The 22642-nt window shown below is 41.8% G+C and overlaps 1 protein-coding gene across 1 annotated transcript in view; it reads right to left on the bottom strand.

The window, feature by feature from the left end:
* PTPRM (protein tyrosine phosphatase receptor type M) overlaps nucleotides 1-22642 on the bottom strand; it is a 777217-nt gene that overhangs the window by 581010 nt on the left and 173565 nt on the right. The window contains 1 exon segment of the mRNA XM_080821527.1: nucleotides 1813-1935. Within this exon segment, the coding sequence (XP_080677653.1) occupies nucleotides 1813-1935 (123 nt within the window).

The following is a 22642-nucleotide window of genomic DNA, read 5'->3' as shown; positions in this document are numbered from 1 at the left end:
AGTTGTTTCCCCTTTGTTCTTTCATTTACCCAACCGACTGTTCCAGGATACAACTGGTCTTTGATCTTTATTACCATTTTTATAATGGCCTCTGCTAGGAACCCATCTTTCCTATATTCAGAACATGGACAATTTTGTGTGAGATGCTATTATGGGAAATCAGAAAGAAGGAAAGGATGAGATGGTGTTAAGAAATGATACCTCTCCCTCCTTAATAGAGGAAGGTAGGTCATCATGTGACAACAATGGAACCAGTGAACGCTGAAAATGATACTGCAATATTGGGGCTCCTTTGTAAAAGTCAGTTTTTCTAAGACAATCTTCAAACTAAAGGACCACGGTAATTAAATCTACTACTTAATGTGAAAAATTACAACTTACTTTTTTTTTTTTTTTTTTTTAACCCAAACTAGAAGATAATAAGAAAAGCCTGAGAGCTCTCTCGTGGCGCGCTGTCCCAGGACTAAACCTGGGCACCCTCCCCACCATCACGGCCACAGTCATCCCCAGCCTTTCTGGACACAGGCTAGATCCCCAAGAGAGAACAGGCAACACCCAAAAGGCCTTCTGGGGTGAGAGGCCTACTTGGGGAAGGACAGCTCTGCATCAGTGAGCTCTGCCATGCTCCCCTTCTTTGTCCCCACTCTCTGGCAAACATGAAAGCAGAGAGCTGGAATTTGTAAGAAAAACGAAAATGTCACTGATTCAAGCACAAGTCGTATTCAAAACCACACACACATACAGAGGGATGTCAGCTGAGGGGAAATAACTAAAAGCTAGAAATGTCTGAAGTCCAGCAAAGCTACAGTGCCAAGGAGCTCAGTTTTCTTTCTTTGAAGTTCTATGGAGATAAATGTGGGAAGGAGAGGGAGAGAACATGGGGGGCATGATAACTGTTAAAGCTTAGTGAAGAATGACATTGAACTCTACTTCCTACTTAAAAGCTACCTTTACAAGATGACTTGCTAAATGCAATTATCGCTACATTTGTGTGCATTAACAAAGAACTTTACAGCTACAAAAAAGTGCAAAAAATGTGTTTTATTTAAAAACCAAATCAGAATAATGTTTTGCCGTTTGAATCCTGTCTAGGGTACACTCTCACCCCTTTGTAACATGAATTAGCAAATCTAAACTCTTAGAGTGCTGTCCAACACCACCACCTGCAAAGGGTGTCCGTTAAAATGACCTGACCAAGTTCCAACGTGATTAATGCTCAATTGTCACCACCTTCCCGCTCTTCCTTCAAAATAAGTAGAATTCTTGCTGGTGTTCAATGGAACGAATGTCTTTCACTCATCAGAGAATTTATTAAGGACTTCTACAGAAAAAGAAGTATCCACATGCATGCATCACCATTTTCTCTTCGGTGCCAAGTGGACCCCGGAGGCTGACAAGGTTAAAGTTATTCTCCAAGGTCTCTCATTTGTGATGGAGGCTTTGTTACTTGGATTCCCCAGCTAGAGTTCCACCTACTAGACACATTTGCCAGAAGAGACATCCATCTATTTCCCATATCTGCTGCTTGGGAAAGGATCAACTGGGGAATGCCCATTAATCTAGCTCAGGTGTACCCAAAGATAAAGGAAGTACACTTTAATTAGACTTTAAAGGAAGAGATACAAAGGTGAACTCTTCGTACTTTGTAACAAGTCCTTAATTGTACTATTCCCACTAGTTAATCACCTTGCGCTGTTACACTCAAAGACCAACACCCTCATTCATTCAGCCAATGCCCAATAGATATTTACTGTGATTCAGACTCTAGTGAAGCTTTGATTTTGGAAAGAAAATTTAAAACTACATGCAAACCTGATGGCATCCATGGATCAGAAGTTGGTTTGGTCAAGGTGTTCACCTGCTCCCAGTTGAAGTCATCATCTTCAGCCTGACTATATCCACAGGTGCTATATGGCTCATCAAAAAGGCAACCACCTAAAATGTGAAAGAATGAAAAGTAATGTAAGCAAAGAACAGACCTCTGGAAGAAGCTATGATGATTGCAGGTAACTGTAAACCTACTTGATACCATGCTGCATTTGATTTGACCTTTGTGTCCAGGTACTATGGATCTTGACCCTACTGTACCCTAAATGCTAAGTGCTAATCAAGCTGAGTCTTAACCCTGCCTTGCCATACTGTTATGCTATACTGTTCCTTCAAAGAATCTGATGTGTGTATAATCCAAATGAAAGTAGACCTAAGCAAATTTATAATTCATATTTTCCAGATTTACAGGAATTTGGAATAACTGATCTTGTGTTCAAAACTTTAATGGGATTGCCCTAGGTATTCAACATGTTTTCAATAGAAAAACACAATAATGTGTTCAAAAAATTAAAGGAGAAATGCTTTCACCATAACACTGGCGCAATGTCAGGGAGAAAAATGCAGTAGAGATCATGAACATAGCTTGCAAAATATTTTTCTAAGAACTATTCTTAATCTAAGATAAAATCAACTTTCATTTTAATACTTTGAAGATTTGAGTCTTGATATTGAGAGATTATAAATTTGTGTATAGTCCACACAATTTTTAAAGGCAAGAATAAATTCAAAGCTAACCATGCAAACATCTGCTTAATTCTGGTGCTAGAAATGAAGCTACTTAAAGAAACAAAGAGTAAAAGAAGATGCAGTTTTACAAAACAATTGAGCTGTTTCAGCATCCTGGGGCACATTGACGATTTTAAGTCCTACCCACATCCTCTTAAATATCTCTTATTACTTTGAGTTATTACAGTATTAAATCTTTTCACCAGTGTTTCACATTGTGAAAGGGAGTGATTATATTGATCATATTATTATTAAAATCCTGGTATCCATTATATAATGTTATTACTTATGTTAATTAAAACTATTAATTATAATTACTTTCCAATGACGACAATTAAGGGTTCTGGTCAAGAAAATCCAAAAATAAGAATATTATTGCACTATGTCTATAGTGTATGCCCAGGCAGCCAGAAAAAAAAAAAAATAAAATAGCAATTGTACAAACTCAGAGGTAGAGACAAGTGTTAGAGGTCACCTGGACCAGGATCCATCTCAATGCTTACATAAAATCTACAATCTTCGAGACAGCTAGACAGCTTTGAACAGGTGAGGCATTCTGAAAATTTAGGAACGCATCCCTGCCTTGTAGACAATTCCCCCTTTTAAAAGGCCCAAACTCTGCTTCTTCAAATGTATATGCATTTATCTTAGCTCTACCCTGTGAACAAATGAACACAGGGCTATACATGGATCCTTACTAAACCCCATTTCATTGTTTTCCATGCATTACTCTAGCCTGTTGAGAGCTTCTGGAATCCGGATTTTATCATTTGGGTGTTAGTCACCCTACCTAGACTTAGGGTTATCCACCAATTTGATGAGCACACATTCTCCGTCTGCCTCCGAATCGCTGATAAAAAAAATTTTAAACAGGGCAGAGTCAAGGGACCTCAGACCATTTTAGAAGGTCTCTCCTAGCTTCCTAGCTCTGTCTCAGTTGTTAGCTCCAGGCGTGATGGTGAAATTAGTGACCCTGGACACCATCTTCTGTGACACTTTAACAGAACTGGTCAATTAAACATTCCACCGAGAGCAGAAACTCATTACAAAGATATAGCACTAACTCAATATTTCACCTTGACAACAACTGGTAATTTATACTTCCCTCCTACTCAGCTTCAACAAGTTCAGAAACAAAGTGGATTTGTTTAAGAGCACATAAGACTAACAACTTTCCAATTTGGGGTGAGGAATGTTAGAAGACTGTGCAAACATCAATGGGAACTATTTCCCCTTGGTTGCAAACCCTAATTCTGACATAGAAGACAGTATCAGTACAGGAGGAATGGGCTCAAACAGCAGTAGCACTAATAATATTCAGACAGAAAGAAACCACCATGAATTTTGAGAGAAAATTGCCCCCCTCCCCACTGGAAACCTAGATAGCACTTTGATGAAAGCCTTGCAGAGCAATCTTAAACAGTGAAAAATCACTATAGGCAGAGCAATCTTAAACAGTGAAAAATCACTATAGGCAACCACAGAACAACTCAATGCTGGTTAAAGATCTGGTTTGGCACTGAAGATATAACCAAACATAAAGGCAAAAGCAGGCATGGCTGACAGCAAACCCCAAAGGCTAACACAATGCTGGTGCAAGGATATAATTTCCCATTACATAAAGCTGTTTTTATCACTTGAAACACATAAAATGTATGACACGGTTCTTTCTGGACCCATGTAGGATTATCAAACCACTGGAAAATGGGATAGACTATGAATTTCCTATTGCTGAAAGATATACCCCCCTGCATACCAATTTTCCGAGCCACCACTGGCCTTCATCCAAGAGACGTGAGACCCTAAAAATAGCAAAGGTGGTTTATTGAGCTAAAATGAGATGAAATTAACATGTTTACATCTGAATTAAAATAACCAATTAAAGGGAGAACGATTAAACTTTGGTTTTCAAGGCAGCTTTGTGCCGTGGTGAAGTGGACGGGGTCCAACATTTGGCACATCCCTAGTCTTCCACAGCTAGTTTTGTGACTGTAGACAGATTGCTTTGGTTCTCTGAGTCCCGGTTTCTCCAGCTATAAAATGGAGATACACCATTCCTCACATAGTATTTCTGACAATTCAATTAGATAGCCAATGTAAAGTTAGTGTATCACAGTGTGTTAGCCATGTTCAACCAGAATCAGTTATTATTAGTTCTGAAATCCTTCTTACAACAATTACCCTCATGGGTTCATTTCATTGCGAATAGCTGGGATACATAATTGGAAAATTTAAAAATGTGTGTCACAAGAAGGTAAAGAGTCGTGACCATTGACACTGGGACACTCCTGTAGGTTCCTCTACGGAGCCGTGTAGGAGCAAAGAACAGAGGGCTGTGAGGTTTCCTAAGTAAATGTTGTGGGGTCAATGAAGAAAGTGACAAGGAAGCCTAGTCCCCTAAAACGCAGTAAAATGAAGCACTTCCAAAAATAAACCTCCTTGATCTTCAGAACACCACAAATTTTGTACAGGAACATACAGCGACGTGGTCAGCAATACACTTGGCCAAAGTTTCTCCCGAGTTGTCTCGCTTGGACTGCTGCCCCACAGCTCATGGCTGGACTATATTCCTCCATCAAATCAAATTAAATGATGTCTCTTCTGTGGAGGAGAATCAGTACTAAACCAAGAGTCATGCACAAGATGGAGGAGAGGTGACGCAAGCTGGGTGGGATGGGCGGTCTTCGCCATCCACATTCCTTCTCTTCCTCCTGCTTCCCCTCGCTGCCGCCTCCTCCCCTCATCCCCTCTCCATACAGTTACACACTAACACACGTGTGCTTGTGCCTTCATCATACATTGGGGAAGACTTTTCTGTAGCGAATTTGAATACCCCACACAAATGTGCTGGGTGAAGAGTGAGGAATTGTGCAAAAGGACATGTGTCCCCGGATGTCAAATATTCAGGTAATAGACAACAGTGATGATTTCTATACAAGACTGATGACGGCATGGCTTGCTCCCAGACAGGCAGTGCAACACCACGACATAAACACTAAATTAACAGAAGCAAAGGAAAATAAAAGTGCAAAATCCAGGGAAGTAAAGCAAAGGAAAAAAGGAATAGAAGATTACACCAGCAATAGGACTAGGACTCCACCACCACTGCCAGGTAATTAAAAAAATGTCACTAGCCTCATTTACTGGCAGTTAGCCACAAAGTTCACTTTGAGCTGTGGGGTAGCTAGGGCAAAGAGAAAGATCTCACTGATTACACAATTCACAGTTTCTATGAGACTATGATATTAGTACCAAAACTAATAACGGGGGCTGAGTGTGATAAGGGCTTGATGGCTGAGGGCTCCTATAATCCTCATTCCCAACCTATAAGGTAGAGACGATGATCCTCATGTCACATATACAGAAACTGAACCACAGGAAGTTGGTTATACAGCTCACACAGGTCTCAAAGCTGGAAAGTTGTGAAGTACAGATTTGAACCCAGGCATCTCGTCTCAAGAGCCCACATTCTTAACACTCTGTGATAGTATCTCCCAAGCTGAAAACTCAAAAGAAACTTGAGCACACCTCATCCGAAATCCAGAGAGAACTGTCCTCCCTGGTAAGAAGCAAACAACGTAAATTAACGAAGACTTCTCAAAAGCATCTACCAGAATAAAATGGGTCTTAGGGTCGATTTAGTAACATGTTAGGAGAGCGTGTCCCCAGACTTTCATTCAGTAAACTCGATTTTTGGGAGTTCAGTGCATTCTAGGATTAAAGTTACAATATCCTTTAAAATGGTCTTTATGGTTCTTCTTTCTCTTGACAAAGTCTTAAGGGGTTACCATGAGTTTGTGTACTTACTTCCCAACTGAAAATTGCAACTGGTCTGTGCTATGATTCATGTATAGAGCCATGTACTTAAGAAAGCAGACGAAATGGCTGTTGGAGATTCTCTCTCCTTCTCCCCCAGCCCCTCCCTCTCATTCTCTCTCTCCCTCTTTCTAAAATAAATAAATAAATCTTTAAAAAGAAATCAGATGAAATGGCATCAGGCCTGATTTTTTTTCTCACAAAAATTGCAGAGTTTGAAAAAAAACAAAAAACAAAAAACAAAAGACAGGTGCATGAAAGCCTATAGATAGGGTAGGAATTCTGCCGAAAAGTAACTTTGGTTTATAACTCTATCTTAGTCATCTTGGTACTCTCTAGAACTGGTATATTGTAGGCACTCAATAAACGCTTTTTAGAAAAATGGGTAATGAATTCCCCCAAGATTCTATGCAGAATTTGGCTACAACAATTTTGGCAGAATTTTTTAAAAGAAGTATAATGTGGAGGTGCCTGGGTGGCTCAGTCAGTTAAGCGTCTGCCTCCAGCTCAGGTCATGATCCTGGGGTCCTGCGATCAAGCCCTGCATCAAGCTCCTTGCTCATTTGCTTCTCCCTCTTCCTCCCCCCACTTGTGCACTCTCTCTCTCTCTCTCATATAAAAATCTTTAATAAAAAAAGTTTAATGTAATATCCACTTGAACAATGAAAGCAATCTCAATATAGCCCCACAAAACACACAGCCCTGTCCTTGTGTATTCCAACATGAATAAGCTACAAATGTGACAAAATCAGTGAACGTGTTCATTTTCTATTATGGTTGAAAACTAAGCTGGTTAAATGTTAATTAGGTCTCCACAAATTATGGCTTTTGCTTTAGAAAAGTTGAACACCTTTTTTTTGGCAATAATTAGATAGCAAGGCTAGTTGTCTATAAAGGTCATTCTTGATTTATGAAAATAAAATATTGTCATCCGCACATTGAAGAGAATTTATCTTTCTCCTTTCTCTGGCATAGCAGAGAATTATTCAGTAGATCCAAGAATAGTATTATATCATTAAGATAGAAGCTATAAAGGAGACGATGGTATACTTTTTCCCCAAGAAAACCTTATAGGATCTTTCATATGATTACTCTATGTCATAATGAAGCATCAGGCCTGGAGAGCAGACAAAGGAGAACAAACTGCAAGGGTTAGAGCAGTATTTTATTTTATTTACTTTTATAATTTTATTATTGAAGTATAATTAACATTAAATATTATATTAGTTTCAGGTGTACAGTATAATGATTCAACAATTCTATACATTGTGACCCATGAGGGTCATGACATGTTGACCCAGCACATGTACATGTACATTTTATAAACCAAATTTATCTCTCCTGATGTTCTATTTGGTTTTGGAAAATCCTACCCACTAAACTGACTTTAGGACCCTTCAAATGTTGCTACCTGAGGTCTTTAAGGTTTGGGAATGAGAACCATTACCTGGGACTGTTTATATGTCTTGAAGTTACTAATCAACACTAGTATGTGAGAGCCTTACTAGGGCAGGCAGAGGACAACCTGTGATCTAGAAAGTTCTCTGGTATTAACAGCTACCTCTCTGTGGACATCTGCCGTGTGCTGGCCAGATTCTGCTGAAGGCAACATACAGGCATTATTTCACTTACTCTTCACAACCAGTATGAGACTTTCCTCTCAATTCAAAGAAACTGTTACATAACAAAACCATGCATATGTTTACATGTATTATTTGATCTTAAAAACCCTTAAGGCAAGCACTGATATCCTTTATGCCAGCTCTCAATGCATTACCTCTCAGCTCTAAATTCACTTTTCCTTGCTTGCTCTGCAAAACTGTATCCAAGTCCTCTAACTATGTTTCCTGTCCCAGGGGGCAAGACAGTAAACTTTAACAGTAGAGGGTTCTGGAGAAGCATTGTGGGAGGGAGGGGTAGTCTCGAAGGGCTCCCTGGAAGACTCCTCAGCCCACAGGGTTTCTCCAGACCCACAATGCAGGAGGCTTCCCAGCACCCAGCTTGACAGGTGCATGGTGGTGGGCAGCACCCCGGAGAGTGTGGCTTACACCCGGACCCCTGAGCAATTCTGTAGTGGAATGCCCGTCAGAGACATGCCTCCCATGAACAGCTTCCCCTGCTACACTAGAGGACACATTTCCTCGGAGTTCCATCATGTGGTCCCACAGTGACTTGCCTGCCATCCACTGAGCCCTGGATCTCAGCTCTAGATGGATCTCCTCCATGGACCCTTTCTTCTCTGGAGCAGTGCCGGCTTCTCATGTTTGCTATTCCTTTGTTCTTAGAGCTCTCTTTACTCTGTGCTAGCCAATTTCCTATATTCCAATCCACTGTTAGAGTTAATTATTCTTTATAAAGATCTTATTTATTTATTTGAGAGAAAGAGTGAGAGAGAGCATGAGAGGAGAGAAGGTCAGAGGGAGAAGCAGACACCCCATGGAGCTGGGAGCCTGATGCAGGACTCAATCTCAGGACTCTCGGATCATGAGCTGAAGGCAGTTGCCTAACCAACTAAGCCAACCAAGCGCCCTAATTATTCTTTAAATAAAACTCTCCCTGTTCCAATTACTGTGTGATTTCTGTCTTCTGACTTGAAATTCATCAGCACATCCCTGTTTTTACAAGTGGGAGTTTGGAATGGTCAAATATCTTGCCCAAAGCCACAGAAAGTTAAATGTAGAGCTAGAAGTTCACCCAAGGTCTGAGTGCAAAGTTCATACTTTCCAGTCTGCATATTTTTACCCTGAATGTACCTCTATAAAGTAAACAACAATGTGTAATATTTATATAATGATTGTTGCCGGAATCGCTTTGCAAATAGGCTCTTCAAAGTGCCGTTTCTAAGAAGCCAGTGGCTGACAATCAAATGTTAATTTCATAAACTGACTTATAAGATATATATACGTTTTGAATTGTTCTGCCTTTAACAGGTTAAACTGACATACACTCTAGCAATGAAGTTTGTCTTGTTATAATTACAGTCCATTTAAAGTTATTTTGTGAAAAGACTGGAATACTCCTTGAGGAGATTTCTGGAACATTTTTCTCATTTGTTCTAAATACAGAATGACCCCATTTAAGGCAGCCTTTACTAAATGCATAAAGTATTAAATAGGTCTCTCTACAGAGCGGGCAAATCGAAAACAAATGCTCAAGTATCCCACAAAAAAATTAATGTTCTATGTTCTATTGTCCTAAAATGTGTGTAACCTCAGGTCTTTTCCACTCATTTCAAATTAAAACTGTCAGATAAATGGCTATAAATTAATACATTTCAAACTATAAGCAGAAAGTGAGCTATAATATACACAATTGTTTTAAGCATTAAAAAAAACCTACACCCACATAGCAAAGCCACTGCTTTCTTCTTATAAAATCAATCCCAGTGACATCTACGTTTAATTGCCTGCCAAACAATACAAGTATATAAAGCCTCTTAAACTTTGAGTGCCCCGGTGATGGTGAGTGAATCAGACACTAAGCATTATAGAAATGCTCTTCTACATAATTTAATCTAGCAAGCAGTTTTTACACATCGCACAGGCATTTAAATGGCTAATGCTATGCTCTATTGTAAAACGTGCTATTTGCCACTGGATATATTTTATATAAGTCAAAGGAAATGAGTTGTCTTATTTTTAAAGTTTCTATGGCTTATTATACTTACTGCATATTTCTTTTTTTTTTTAAGATTTTATTTATTTATTTGACACAGAGAGAGAGAGAGATCTCAAGCAGGCAGAGAGGCAGGCAGAGAGGGGGGGGGAAGCAGGCTTCCTGCTGAGCAGAGAGCCCGATTCAAGGCTCAATTCCAGGACTGTGAGAACATGACCTGAGCTGAAAGCAGAGGCTTAACTCACTGAGCCACCCAGGTGCCCCTGCATATTTCATTTTGTATCCATTTATTGATTCCTAATTTTTTTTTAAGAAGGCCTGATTGCAACAAACAACCACGCATTTTTATTGATTTTAAAATCTTTTTTTTCCCAATGGGTAACAGTGTCATTTCTATTCGCAAATACAGATGCATCCAAATCATTACAGACATACCCCAGTTTTCCACTGACAAATAAATACCTTATAGAATTGCTACAGGATTCATTAAGCTACTCATACAAACTCTCTGTAAATTTGAGTCTTCCTGAATCTAACACTGGTCCTCTTACTGTCCACACCAATATTGAAAACGACAGTGTGAAAAACAGTTGTCTGCCTCGATCATTGCAACAGGAATAAAAAAGGAAAACAAAATGATAGACTATCTCCAAGAACTGTCTAGGGGGGAAGATGGTCGCATCTAGATAAGCATTTATCACTTCATCTTCGGAGCTGCCTGTGTCCTGGCTTCCACCCTGGAGCAGTGATTCTCAGAGGGGATTCTTGGACCAGCAAGCATCACCTGGGAATCTTGTTAGAAATGCAAATTCTCGGACCCCGCCCCCAAACTCCTATATGAGAATCTCAGGGGTGGGGTCTTGTGTTTTAACAAGCCAGACCTCCAGGAGACTCTCCTGCCTACTAAGTTACGATAACCACTGTTCCAGACCGACCTATTTAACCAGACTCTTCTGGGAGCAGCCCTGGGAATTGGTGCCTTAAAAAAAAAAAAAAAAAAAAAAAAATCCCAGAATAATCTAATCATTGACCCAATTTTAGAAAAGTGCTCCAGATCAGTGGCTTCAAACATTTTTAAGAAGGTATGATCAGTTTTTGAAAAAGGCACAACCATCCTATGTTTACTTATTTATAAACTATATAATGCAGATTATTATAGACACAGACAGCTGACCTTTTCAAGTGCAAACTACAAAGTAAATACAAATTGAAGTTCAGATATTTTCTTCCATGCACTGAGGGAGTGTACTATACACCTCAAAAGGGGTGTGGAGGTAGCCTTTCGGAGATCATGGCTCTAAATAACTCTTTTAAGTCATAAATATCTCTCAGGTGACTAAGGGCAACAGAATAACCCTGCTTGATCAAAGTGTTGAATTCCGTGCTCTAATTTCATGCTAAGAAACTCCCCATCTGCCATTTTTCTCCTAAGTAGAACTGCTCAACAAGAGTAGGTATCCTAAGTAGAAAATGATCCTAGTTGTTGGTCAGAGAAACCCAGGAAATTAATAAAAAAACAGAATTTCATTTTATGCCCTGTAGTGCTCCTGCCAGTTTAGCGTGATTTACAAATCCATCTCTCCATGATTTTATTAGCACAAAATCATTATCTGGGAAAGCCGATAACATAAACTCCTGAATTCACCAATAGGCAGGACAGCTGAGCCATGCTTTTCCGCTTCAAACCAGTGGCCGATTGTTTTTTTTCACTGGGTGCTTATTAACCTAAACTCCACTAAAAGTATTTCCTTCAATGAACGTTTTTTTCTACACATCACACTCATTGGGTAGAATCAAATTATAAGGACAAAGTAAATACAATGTCCTATTTCCTCTTGGTAAAGCATTTGTTCCAATTTCCTATCATTAGGAGTAATGATTCTACAACAAAAATTGTTAACTTGTAAGACTGACTCTGTTTTGTTTTGTTTTTTTAAAGATTTTATTTATTTTTTCAACAGAGAGAGATCACAGGTAGGCAGAGAGGCAGAGAGAGAGAGAGAGAGGAGGAAGCAGGCTCCCTGCCAAGGAGAGAGCCCGATGCGGGGCTTGATCCTAGGACCTTGGGATCATGACCTGAGCCGAAGGCAGAGGCTTTAATCCTCTGAGCCACCCAGGGGCCCCAAGACTGACTCTGTTTAATTGGAATCTGAGACCCAGGATATATGAAGTCCTGGATCTGTCAACTACCTATTCTATCTCAGGGCAAGTCACAGAAGGTGTGTCTTGCTCTCTGTAGGAAAAGGGGAGTTGCAAGGCTCACATCACAGGAGCGATAAATGTACATGATTTCAATGATGAAAATGGGGGAAGGTTATAATACAGAAGTCTTCCGTTTAGTTCAAGAGCCTAATGCTTATATGGCCCAATGAGCTGGAAGTGAGAAACAGGAAATGCGGCGGATCCCCACCCCACCCATCAGCTATCTTCCTTTATCCCTTGTGCCCTTCTTAGAGTACACAACACAATGGGTTCGGTATAATTCTCGTGTCCAAAGATGAGCAATTTTTTTATACAACATGGGTCCAAAGTCCAAGTCTCCTACCAATATGGTACTCAAATGAGGAAACATCATCTATTCCAGTGCCAGCAGTTGGGAAGTGGCTGTGTTGGGCTTACTCAGAAACAGTACACTGGTCTTCAACTCGAAAGTACCTGAAAGGATTTGGCGGGGGGAGGGCAATTCTGACCTTAGGCAAATCCCTGAGTATTTATGTCCTACAGAAGATAGGACTCTTTTGTACAATTTACTACCTATTTCCTAGGGAAATGGTGCGGGTTGAACTTGGGGGGGTATGTGAAAACATACTCACTGTTAGAAGATGATGAACATCAAAGAAAGCCATAGCCATGTTAGGTGTATGCTATCTGAAACATGAAATTAAAGTGACAGACACCTCTTTGTGGTTACTGCCTACGGTGGCTGATGGTACCACAAACCAGAGGCTCAAGCCAAAAACCTTTGGGTCAACCACCTCTCTGCCCAACACCTTACCCCTCAAACACCTTCTCAGATGTTTCCTGCCATTCCCACTACTCCCACCATAACACAACTTGAATTTCAGCTCATGTCCCCACTGACTTCGACCCATCACATTTAGACTCTGCCCTGTCCACTATATCCTGCACACAACCAGCAAGCTGACCTTTTATAAAACACTTAACTAGACATGGTCTATCCCTATTTACAACTATCTGTGGACCCCTCACTGCCCATGGGATAATATTCAAATGTCATCATGTGACATATGAACCTTGTCAACTTCTTTATCTTGATTTCTTGCGACCATTTCCCTGGAAGAGTACGCTCCAGTAGTTCCTGACTATCTGTAGATTCACTCCAAGGACGGTGTTGCTCACATGCCGCACGTTTGCACACATCGTGCCTGCACCCACCCCTGAGTCTGCTCACTCTTCGAATGCCAGCTCAGATGCTACCTCTCCTGGATACCCATTCCTGATTCCTCTTCACAGATAAAATCAATCCCTCCTTCCTACGTGCTATCCCTATAAAATATATAGGTCTTCTAGGTGTCCTTATCACCCCATACAGCAAAATGATTGTAGGCATACTTGTCTTCTCCGTTGTATCCTGAGCTCCGTGGTCTGGTCAATGTTCTCTTCCCCTCTGTATCCTCAGTCCTACAGAGGTGCCAGTTACTCATTAAATACCTGCTGGATTTTTTTTTTTTTTAAGATTTTATTTATTTATTTGACAGACAGAGATCACAAGCAGGCAGAGAGGCAGGCAGAGAGAGAGGAAGGGAAGCAGGCTCCCTGCCAAGCAGAGAGCCCGATGAGGGGCTTGATCCTAGGACCTTGGGATCATGACCTGAGCCGAAGACAGAGGCTTTAACCCACTGAGCCACCCAGGTGCCCCAATACCTGCTGGATTTAATGGAGTTTTGTGAAGTTTTCTGTAACAAAGGTAAATGCAAAAACTACTTACTGTTCTATCTTTATTAGAAAGGGAAAACAAGGGGCACCTGGGTGGCTCAGTGGGTTAAAGCCTCTGCCTTCAGCTCAGGTCATGATCTCAGGGTCCTGGGATGGAGCCCCACATTGGGCTCTCTGCTCAGCAGGGGGCCTGCTTCCTCCTCTCTCTGCCTGCCTCTCCGCCTACTTGTGATCTCTGTCTGTCAAATAAATAAATAAAATCTTAAAAAAAAAAAAAGAAGGGGAAAACAAAATGAGGGGAAAAAATACTAATAGATTCTACTCACTCAATACTCTGACTATACTAGAAGAGGAAGAAATCCTGATTCTAGAATTCTTTCTTGGCTTTTTATCGGATTCATGGCATCTCTTTCTCTCCCTCTTCCCTTCTTCTCTGTCTGCCCAATTCCTCTCAATGGCAGATCCAAATGCCAGGCACAGGAGGGGAGGAAGTGAGAGGGGGTTCAAAGAGATACATGGAGAACAAAAAGAAACCCCTGTCCTCAGGGAAGACAACCTGGGTGGGGGGGGGGGAGCAAGTTGTTTAAAGAGGGGAAATAATGAAAACTGCTGTAGGATCCAAGAGAAAGATCCAAAACTCATCCTGAAGGCCTCCTGTCCCTAAATGGTCCAGATAAAAAGAAAACCAGAGAGTCAGCAACTAGATGTGAGAATCTAAAATATCCATGGCCTGTTATTCTAAGAATCTGCATAATAAGGCTGTTATTTGGCAAACCTCAGCATAAGTCAACAAAACGCATACGGATTTTCTGTGTATCACACTGGAACTCTGGTTGTTTTGATTTTATGTTTCAAACATAAAAGGAATACTAATGGTTACATGATACATATCTTTCACCTTCATGAAATGTAAAAGTAGTGAATAAGTAATCAATATCGAACTTCCATTTGGGGGCCATAAAGAAAATAAACTTTGAAGTAAAACAGTTCATTGTGTAATTTTTTTAAACAAGGAAGCTGTGTTCTCTAAGCAAAGAACAATACTTACATAATGTAAAAATGGCTGTGAATCAGCTTTCCTTCCAGTCATTGTACACGAACAATTAGTTGCTAAAATATAGGGAACTAAGAATATTAACCTTTCTCAAGGTCAACACAACTGAAGCACCCTACTTTTTATAAATAAGCATTTACTCAGTTTTCTATTTCCCTTTTTAGTAGGGATTATTTTGCCACTGGCTAAAGAGAAGGAGTAGTCGAAGGGAACAACCCTGGTTGAGGAAGCAGAATTTCTGGGTCCTAGTCCTGCCCCTGCCTGCATGTGGCTTTGGGCAAGGCGACCAACTGGCCATGTGGAGATACAGTGACCAGAATGTAGATAAGCCACCAAAAAGACCCGAGGTAAGTCTCAACCCTATCCACTTACAAGCTCTCCTGACATATTCATCTGTAAAACCATCTACCTTCTAGAATAATGTAAGAATTAAACTTTGTGTATATATGTGTATGTTTATTTTTTTTAAAGATTTTATTTATTTATTTGACAGAGAGAGAGAGGGAGAATGCAAGCAGGGGGAGGGGCACAGGGAGAGGAAGAAGCAGGCTCCCCGCTGAGCAGGGAGCCCGATGCAGGACTCGATCCCAGGACCCCAGGATCATGACCTGAGCCAAAGGCAGACACTTAACCAACTGAGCAACCCAGGCGCCCTATGTCTGTGTTTATAGATACATTTATTTTGTCTGTTTGCCTGCCTACCAACTTACCCACTTCCCTACCCCACTTACCTTCTGTCTAGTAAACAGGTAACTGTTGGCTTCCTTTTCTTTCTGTTCCTCAGTGTCTGATCTACATAAAATAGCATAGGGACACCTGGGTGGCTCAGTCAGTTAAGTGCCTGCCTTCAGTGCAGGTCATGATCCCAGAGTCCTGGGATCGAGTCCTGCATTGGGCTCCCTGCTCAGCAGGGAGCCTGCTTTTCCCTCTGCCTGCTGTTCTGCCTACTTGTGCTCTACATCAGTCATAAATGAATAAAATCTTTAAAAATTAAAAAAAAATTGCATAAACTAGACCACTGTTCTTTCAGTGTGATGCTCAGAACCCCTGGGCTCCCTTAGACTGTGAAGGTGAGCCTACATCAGGCCCTCCTAAAACCCTGCTTCAACCTCATACATTCAGTAGTCATTTAAATATTACTGTTCCACGGACAATAAAAGAAGTGTACCCTAAAAAGTTAACACTTAACAATATTTGACAACTTCAGATCTAGATGATCTCTAAGATAAGATTTCCATTCTTAAAGTATACAGTCTATGCATAAAGTATACAGTCTATGATTTTTCTCTCTCTTCTCATAAATGCAATACTTCTTTATCCAGAACATGACAGAGGAGAAAATCTGTTGGTGTGTCTCCAGGTGCATGGTTTGGAAGGGTCTGATTCTAATATAAAAACTAAGAAAAATAATGTTAAATAATACAAGCAGAAAGGATAGCAGAGCTCAACTGTAAAGAGAGAAGAGAAGGAAGAGGTGGTGAGGAGGTACAAAGATAGGAACATCCGGGGGTGGCCGGCCAGGCTCCGGCCTCAGAGAGCAGAGAGCACAACTTCACAGGACTGAAGTCAAATCCATGTGGGCTGGAACTGATTTGGGGTGATTGTTGCCATCCCATTCAACCCCAAAATGATCCACATCCTATTTGCCAAAAGGATTTAGGAATATCTCATAGAAGATCAGTAGGACTCTTCTCAATCCGCCCCGGCCCTCAGCAGCTGCTCACTCACGTCTAAAAGCATCTGAATCAGTTTATGTTTTTCACTACAAGAGAGAGGCTCAAAATCTAAAACTCAAACAAACACTATGAAAACGGATGCATATGACCAGTCCTCCAACCACATCCGCTCCAGTAAAAATATTTATTTAGAGCATATTCAGGGCCGTGCAAATAATCCACACATAAAAATAACGAGATGTTAGTTCTTATCTTGATAGAGCTCACTTAAGGGCATTTAAATAGAGGAAAAGTTGATGGGGAGCAGCTCCAAAAAAAGATCAGATCAAACTCAGTGACTTCATAATATATCTGGGATGAGTTCTATTTGCTTCAGAAGCTACTCATTGGGATAATTATAATAGAAAGACAAGAGAATAGAGATCTCTGCTTTTCTGGAAGATTTTTAAATTTATTATTATTACTATTATCAGTATTTTTTTTAATATGGATGGCTTGTTATAAGCCGTGGTCACTGTGATTAGTTCATCAAAGTGTCCCTAGATAGTTGTTTTTAAACATCTAAATTTAAAAATTTTACACCTGAGTAAAGTGCATAATTTTACACCTGATTAAACACGGCCTGGATCTCTCTTTCTTATGGGATACTCTTTCAGTAAGCTTATCGTTGGCCCTTGGTCATATTGGACACCGACCTTCAACATCTCACCTAGTGCTGGGTACCCCATGAATTGAAAATAAACCCTTGTGGATCAATATAATATTGACTAGACTTAAGAAATAGTAGCCCTTCATGGGGACAGAAATTTGCCTAGAGGAAACTATACAGGCAAACTTTATTTTTCTAATATTTAAGCCAATGATCGGATGTGGACTCTGGGACACAAGCCCCAGTGCTAAGAATAAGCAGGGTTACCGGTGAGTTGCCCGGCCTCAGCCTTCACTGGGGAGCACATCTCTGATCAGAGCCCCCTCCAGACTTACTGTGTCCCTTTTGTAGCAGTGATTTTGCCAGGTCAAATCATATGTCCAATTTACCATTGGTTTAGGAAAAAATGAGGGAGCAGGTACCAATTTCCTTTTTTTTTTCCTTAATGATTTTATTTATTTATTTGAGAGAGAGAGAGAGCACAAGCAGGGGGAACTGTAGGCAGAGGGAGAGAGAGAAGCAGGCTCTGCGTGGAGCAGGGAGCCCAATTCGGGACTCTATCCCAGGATCCTGGGATCATGACCTGAGCCGAAGGCAGGTCATGCCTAACCAAGTGAGCCACCCAGGCACACCCAGACACTTTTCAGCTGTACACCTGATTGAAACAAAAGTTCTTGGGTTGGGAGTAAAAACCAAGTTGCATCAATATCAATTCTTTCTCATATGCTCCATCAATTTCAGAAAGATGTTTATCATGGAAATGTAGACACGACTTTAACCACGGGAGACCAAAATATGGCCCTATTACTAATAATTCTCAATAAAAACCTTCATTATACTGAACTTTATATACTGCAAACTTCAAAATTAAAAAATAAAACCCAAGGGAAACCAGAAGATTTAATTAGGTCAGAAAAAGAAATTAAAAAAAAAAAAAAAAAGAAACCCATTACAGATAAACTGTTAAATCTCTGGATCAACCAAACATTGTATCTTCTTTAGATACTGAGATATTAATCCAAATTTAAATCCCAATTTACAAACCGGGTGTGGCAAGCCTTCATTTCCCTCATGTGTTTACAGGAGGGCTCCTGAAAATACCAACTTTCCCTGTATCACAAAACATTTTTTAAAGGTTACTGATCTCCAGCATCCCTGCCGTGGCATTGTTCTCATTCTGTATAAGCTTTCCTCCCAGCTCAGAGATCCTGAAACTTTGGGGAGCTTACAGATCCTTTTGAGAATCTGAACAGAGCTATCCATGATCTGCCTCCGGCAACAAGTGTGTATACATGCAAATTTTGTAATTCCTTGAGTTGATGAAGTTCTTAAGAACAGTTCCGCATTGACTCAAAGGGCAGGTCACTGACCCCCTGTATCAGAATCACTGGCTAATTTCTTCAAACTCAGGTCCTAAGCCCCGCCCTAGATCTATGGAATCAGAATTGCTGGGGGCAAGGCTGGGGCTCTGAGTTTTAGGTCACTTCTGGGTAATCGTGTTGCTGGCTGAAAGCAGGTAAGATCCTCTGCTCCGGCCACTTTCCTTTTCTCTCATGGTAGCAATTGTCTTTGAAACAGATGCTCCCGTGGCTCCCACTCACCCCTCCTGAGGAGCCCAGCCCCTGTCTTCTCCACCTGACCGGAGGGCATCTCCCTCAGCATCCTCACCCGCTCTGCCCGGTCCACTCCCAACCACCCCCGCTTCCACGCACAACAGGTTCCTAGAGTCTTTCCTCCCTTCACCACCCACTTCCTGCCCAACCTCCAGCAAAGTGCTGTTCACTCATCATTAAGACCCAAGGCCGCACGATGTACTAGTTTCCTCTCTCTGTTCCTGAGCTATCAGCTCCCAAGTCCACCATGAATGAGATCGCCCCTCTTCTCACTATGGATGGGGTGCGGTTGTCTCCCCGCAAGTACATGGTGAGCACCCCAGGCTAACTGCAGAAGCAGTGCCTGGCCTGAAGGATGTCTGTCTTACACGGCTACATGGGAACACGAATCCTGCCACTACTTCAAGGGCAACGCCGAAAAGACTGGAGATCCTCCAAAATGCTATACAATAGGAATAATGAGGCTGGGGACAGGGGATGGTTGCCTGCTTTATCAAAGGCACTCCAGTCACCATCTGGTAAGTCTGCACCCATACACAGACACCGCTCAGTGTGGCAACAGATGCCAAAACACAGGGTCCCAATCCTCCACTTCCGTAAACTTAGCGAACCAGGACACATCTGTGACCAACTCTAGTTCAGCCCCATGAGGAGAAGGACATGTGGTACCCGAGATTACTAAGAGGCTATTTCAGATTAGGAGGAACAAGGGAGAATTTACAGGGGAGAAGGAATTTCAGGTGTGGCTGGGAAGATGTGTAAAGTGTTCAGGGGTCGAGACAGATTGCAGGGAGCAGAAATACCCGGGGGGAGGTGGCGGGGAGAAACACGCATTGTGAGAAGGCAGGCATCAGGGCTCACTTCAGTACAAATAATAGAAAGGAGGGCTGGGGAATCAGGCTGCAAAGGCAGACCAGAGCAGGACGGTGCCTAGCAGGGTCCGCCGTGGGCAGGAATGTGGTTACCACACTGCCATGTTCGTGATTCCTTATGGTTACCCACAGCAGCCTGGTGACAGAGGAGGGCGAAAAAGATATCCCATCTTGCAGACAAGGGAGGAGGCCAGAACACTGATCTCACTCGCTTACAGCAAAGAAGTGGGTAATGAACAGAAATGGATCCTGACCCTTGGTTTCCTAACCCCTAAGACACTCGCTTCCCTTATGGTATAATTGCTCTACACAATCACAGAAAAATGACTATCCATGGATGCTCCTTCCATGTGTCCTACTTAAGTAAACTGCATCTTTACTAAAATGGACACTTCAGATATCATCCTTGAATTTTTGTCCCAAACAGCATTGATATCTTAATACCACCGAAGATCCTTTACATACTTATTAAATAAAGATCTGATGGCAATAATATCAAGTTAATTAAGGGAAGGCAGAGAGAGAGGTAAGATTTATTGCCTCAAGTAGATTCCAGAGAAAATTTACTCCTAGAATCAACTACCAAGAAGTCTGCTGGACCAATCGATCCTTTACAAATGGTAGCATGTTAAGCAGGTGTGCTTGGAGAAGCATTACCCTGAGGCCGGCATGTTTATGGCAAAATGCAGGGACACCAAGAATGAACCACTTGTCTGCTTTTCCATTTACGTTGGAAACCTGACCTTCCACGTAAAGCAGCCACAATGAACCATCACGAAAACTCAGACACTGGGGCAGGGTGCTGAGAGATCAAATCTCCCTTCAAAATTGAAAAGAAATGCTAATGCGCTCCAGCTCAGAAGTGCTGTATCAGAGAGGAAATTAATATTAGAGCTGGAACAGCATCTACTGTTCCACCCAGCGGGGAGAAAACAATGGTGTTAGGTCAGAAAGTACAAGGATACGGAGGGGTCTGATAGGAAGAGAGGAAATGAAGATGGACCTTACAAAGAATCCAAAATGGAACAAAGCTGTCCAAGGGAAACTCCAGCAGGAGGGCAAGGTTTGTGTTGAAAAGGCCGTGCTCAGAGCAGCTACTCGGGCATCAAATTCCATGTTCTTAACACTCTTACTCTTGCCCTCCACCCAGAGAGCCGCAGACAATTGGAAAGGGGCCACAAAATGGAAAATATGTGGAAGATCACAAACATAATTAATTATATCCCATCATTATCTGAAGGCAGGGCTTTCTATTTAAAAGGTCTGGTCACGCACTGGGCCAACAATATTTAAGAAGAGAAAGAAACAGGACAGATTGTTCTCATCTCATTTTATCTTGAATCAGTGTAAAAGCCAAGTGACACACAATGCACAAAATTCTTGCACCGCCTTCAAATCCTATTTTTGCTCTGGACCCAAATTCAATCAGCTATGAAGCATTCCAGTTACACCTCCGTGTGGACCAGACACGCTCTTCTCCTCGCCTAGCAGGCCGCCCTATGCCCATGTCCTATGGGAGTGTGTTGCCATTTCCTTCTTTCTCTCCTCATTTCCTGTCCTCCTCCTCACTGTGAAAAAGAACCACGCCCACTGAACAGATTACAACATCCAACTCCTCCAATGATCAAGGAGATGAAAACTAGGCTTGTTTTCTTCTTTGCAAAGTCCTCTGTTGTTCAGCCACAGCCTTCCATTCCCACCATTACTGATCCACCTCGGCTCCTCCCGGCCGGTCTTCCTATTTTCAAGCCAGTCTCGGCTTGGCTGTGTTTTCGCTGATCACTCGACCCCTTCCTGTAAAGGGACACACCCCTCTACTCCCACTACCTGTTTGATTTGCCTGATGATTATCGTCAGATTCTTGGATCCAAATATCACAAAGCATAGCCTGCTTCATCTAAATAGAAGAGCGATTCATCAGAAGGGTAAATAATTAATGGTAGATTGGAGAACCGTGCTCTTGCAGGGACGTAGGGAGGAGAGAGAGACAGGAACAATTTGCCCAGGAACCCTGGTCTCCCGTGTCACTCTGTGCTCTGAAGAAAGCCACACGGTGAATCATCACTCACTAACTCCCCTGGTCATTTCCTCAAAGCTCACAGTTCCTGCGTTTAAGCTTCTAGCTGGCTGCACGTGGTCTCTGAACCACTTTCCAGCTACAGTGGAAAAGACAGAGGGACTCTCCACACCCCTTCCCTCTGGCCTCTTCACAGGGAGGTGGGTCCTACATCCCACTTGTCCTGAGATCCCCCCAACCATGGCTTAGTAGCCCTGCTGCTTAGCTCTCCAGAGAACAGATCGTGAAGAAATAAAGCAGCATTTCTATAAAGATGCTATCACGACTGGTACAACATGCCAGTCCAATCAAAGGACTTGTGAACTCATTTTCAAGCGGCACAACTGCCTAGCAATTATTCTAGGTGACGTGGAAGGGAGCCTGATGTCTCAATAGTGAGAGAAAATGAAGACAGTGGAGGGAGGTAATGTCTTGGGAGCCAGAAGTCTAGTCTACAGTAAATGACGCTCATGTCTCTTTGTTTACTATTTACACATACCTTCATTCAAATATTTGCTTGGACTACGCATCCATATTTGCGTTATATTTGAGCATCTAGAAGCTGACAATTCATATTCCATGAATTTCTTTTCTTTTTAAACATTTTATTTATTTATTTTACAGAGAGAGAGAGATCACAAGTAGAGAGAGCAGCAGGCAGAGAGAGAGGGGGAAGAAGGCTTCCTGCTGAGCAGAGAGCCCGATGCGGGGCTCAATCCCAGGACCCTGAGATCATGACCTGAGCCGAAGGCAGAGGCTTAACCCACTGAGCCACCCAGATGCCCCCCACCATGAATCTCTTTATAAAACAGGCACATGGGGAACAGAGGACGATCGT

This window comes from Martes martes, assembly GCF_963455335.1.
Source record: "Martes martes genome assembly, chromosome: 13".
NCBI classification, from domain to species: Eukaryota; Metazoa; Chordata; class Mammalia; order Carnivora; family Mustelidae; genus Martes; species Martes martes.
Note: the sequence above shows the minus strand (reverse complement) of the source record. Positions and strands in the feature narration are given on the sequence as shown.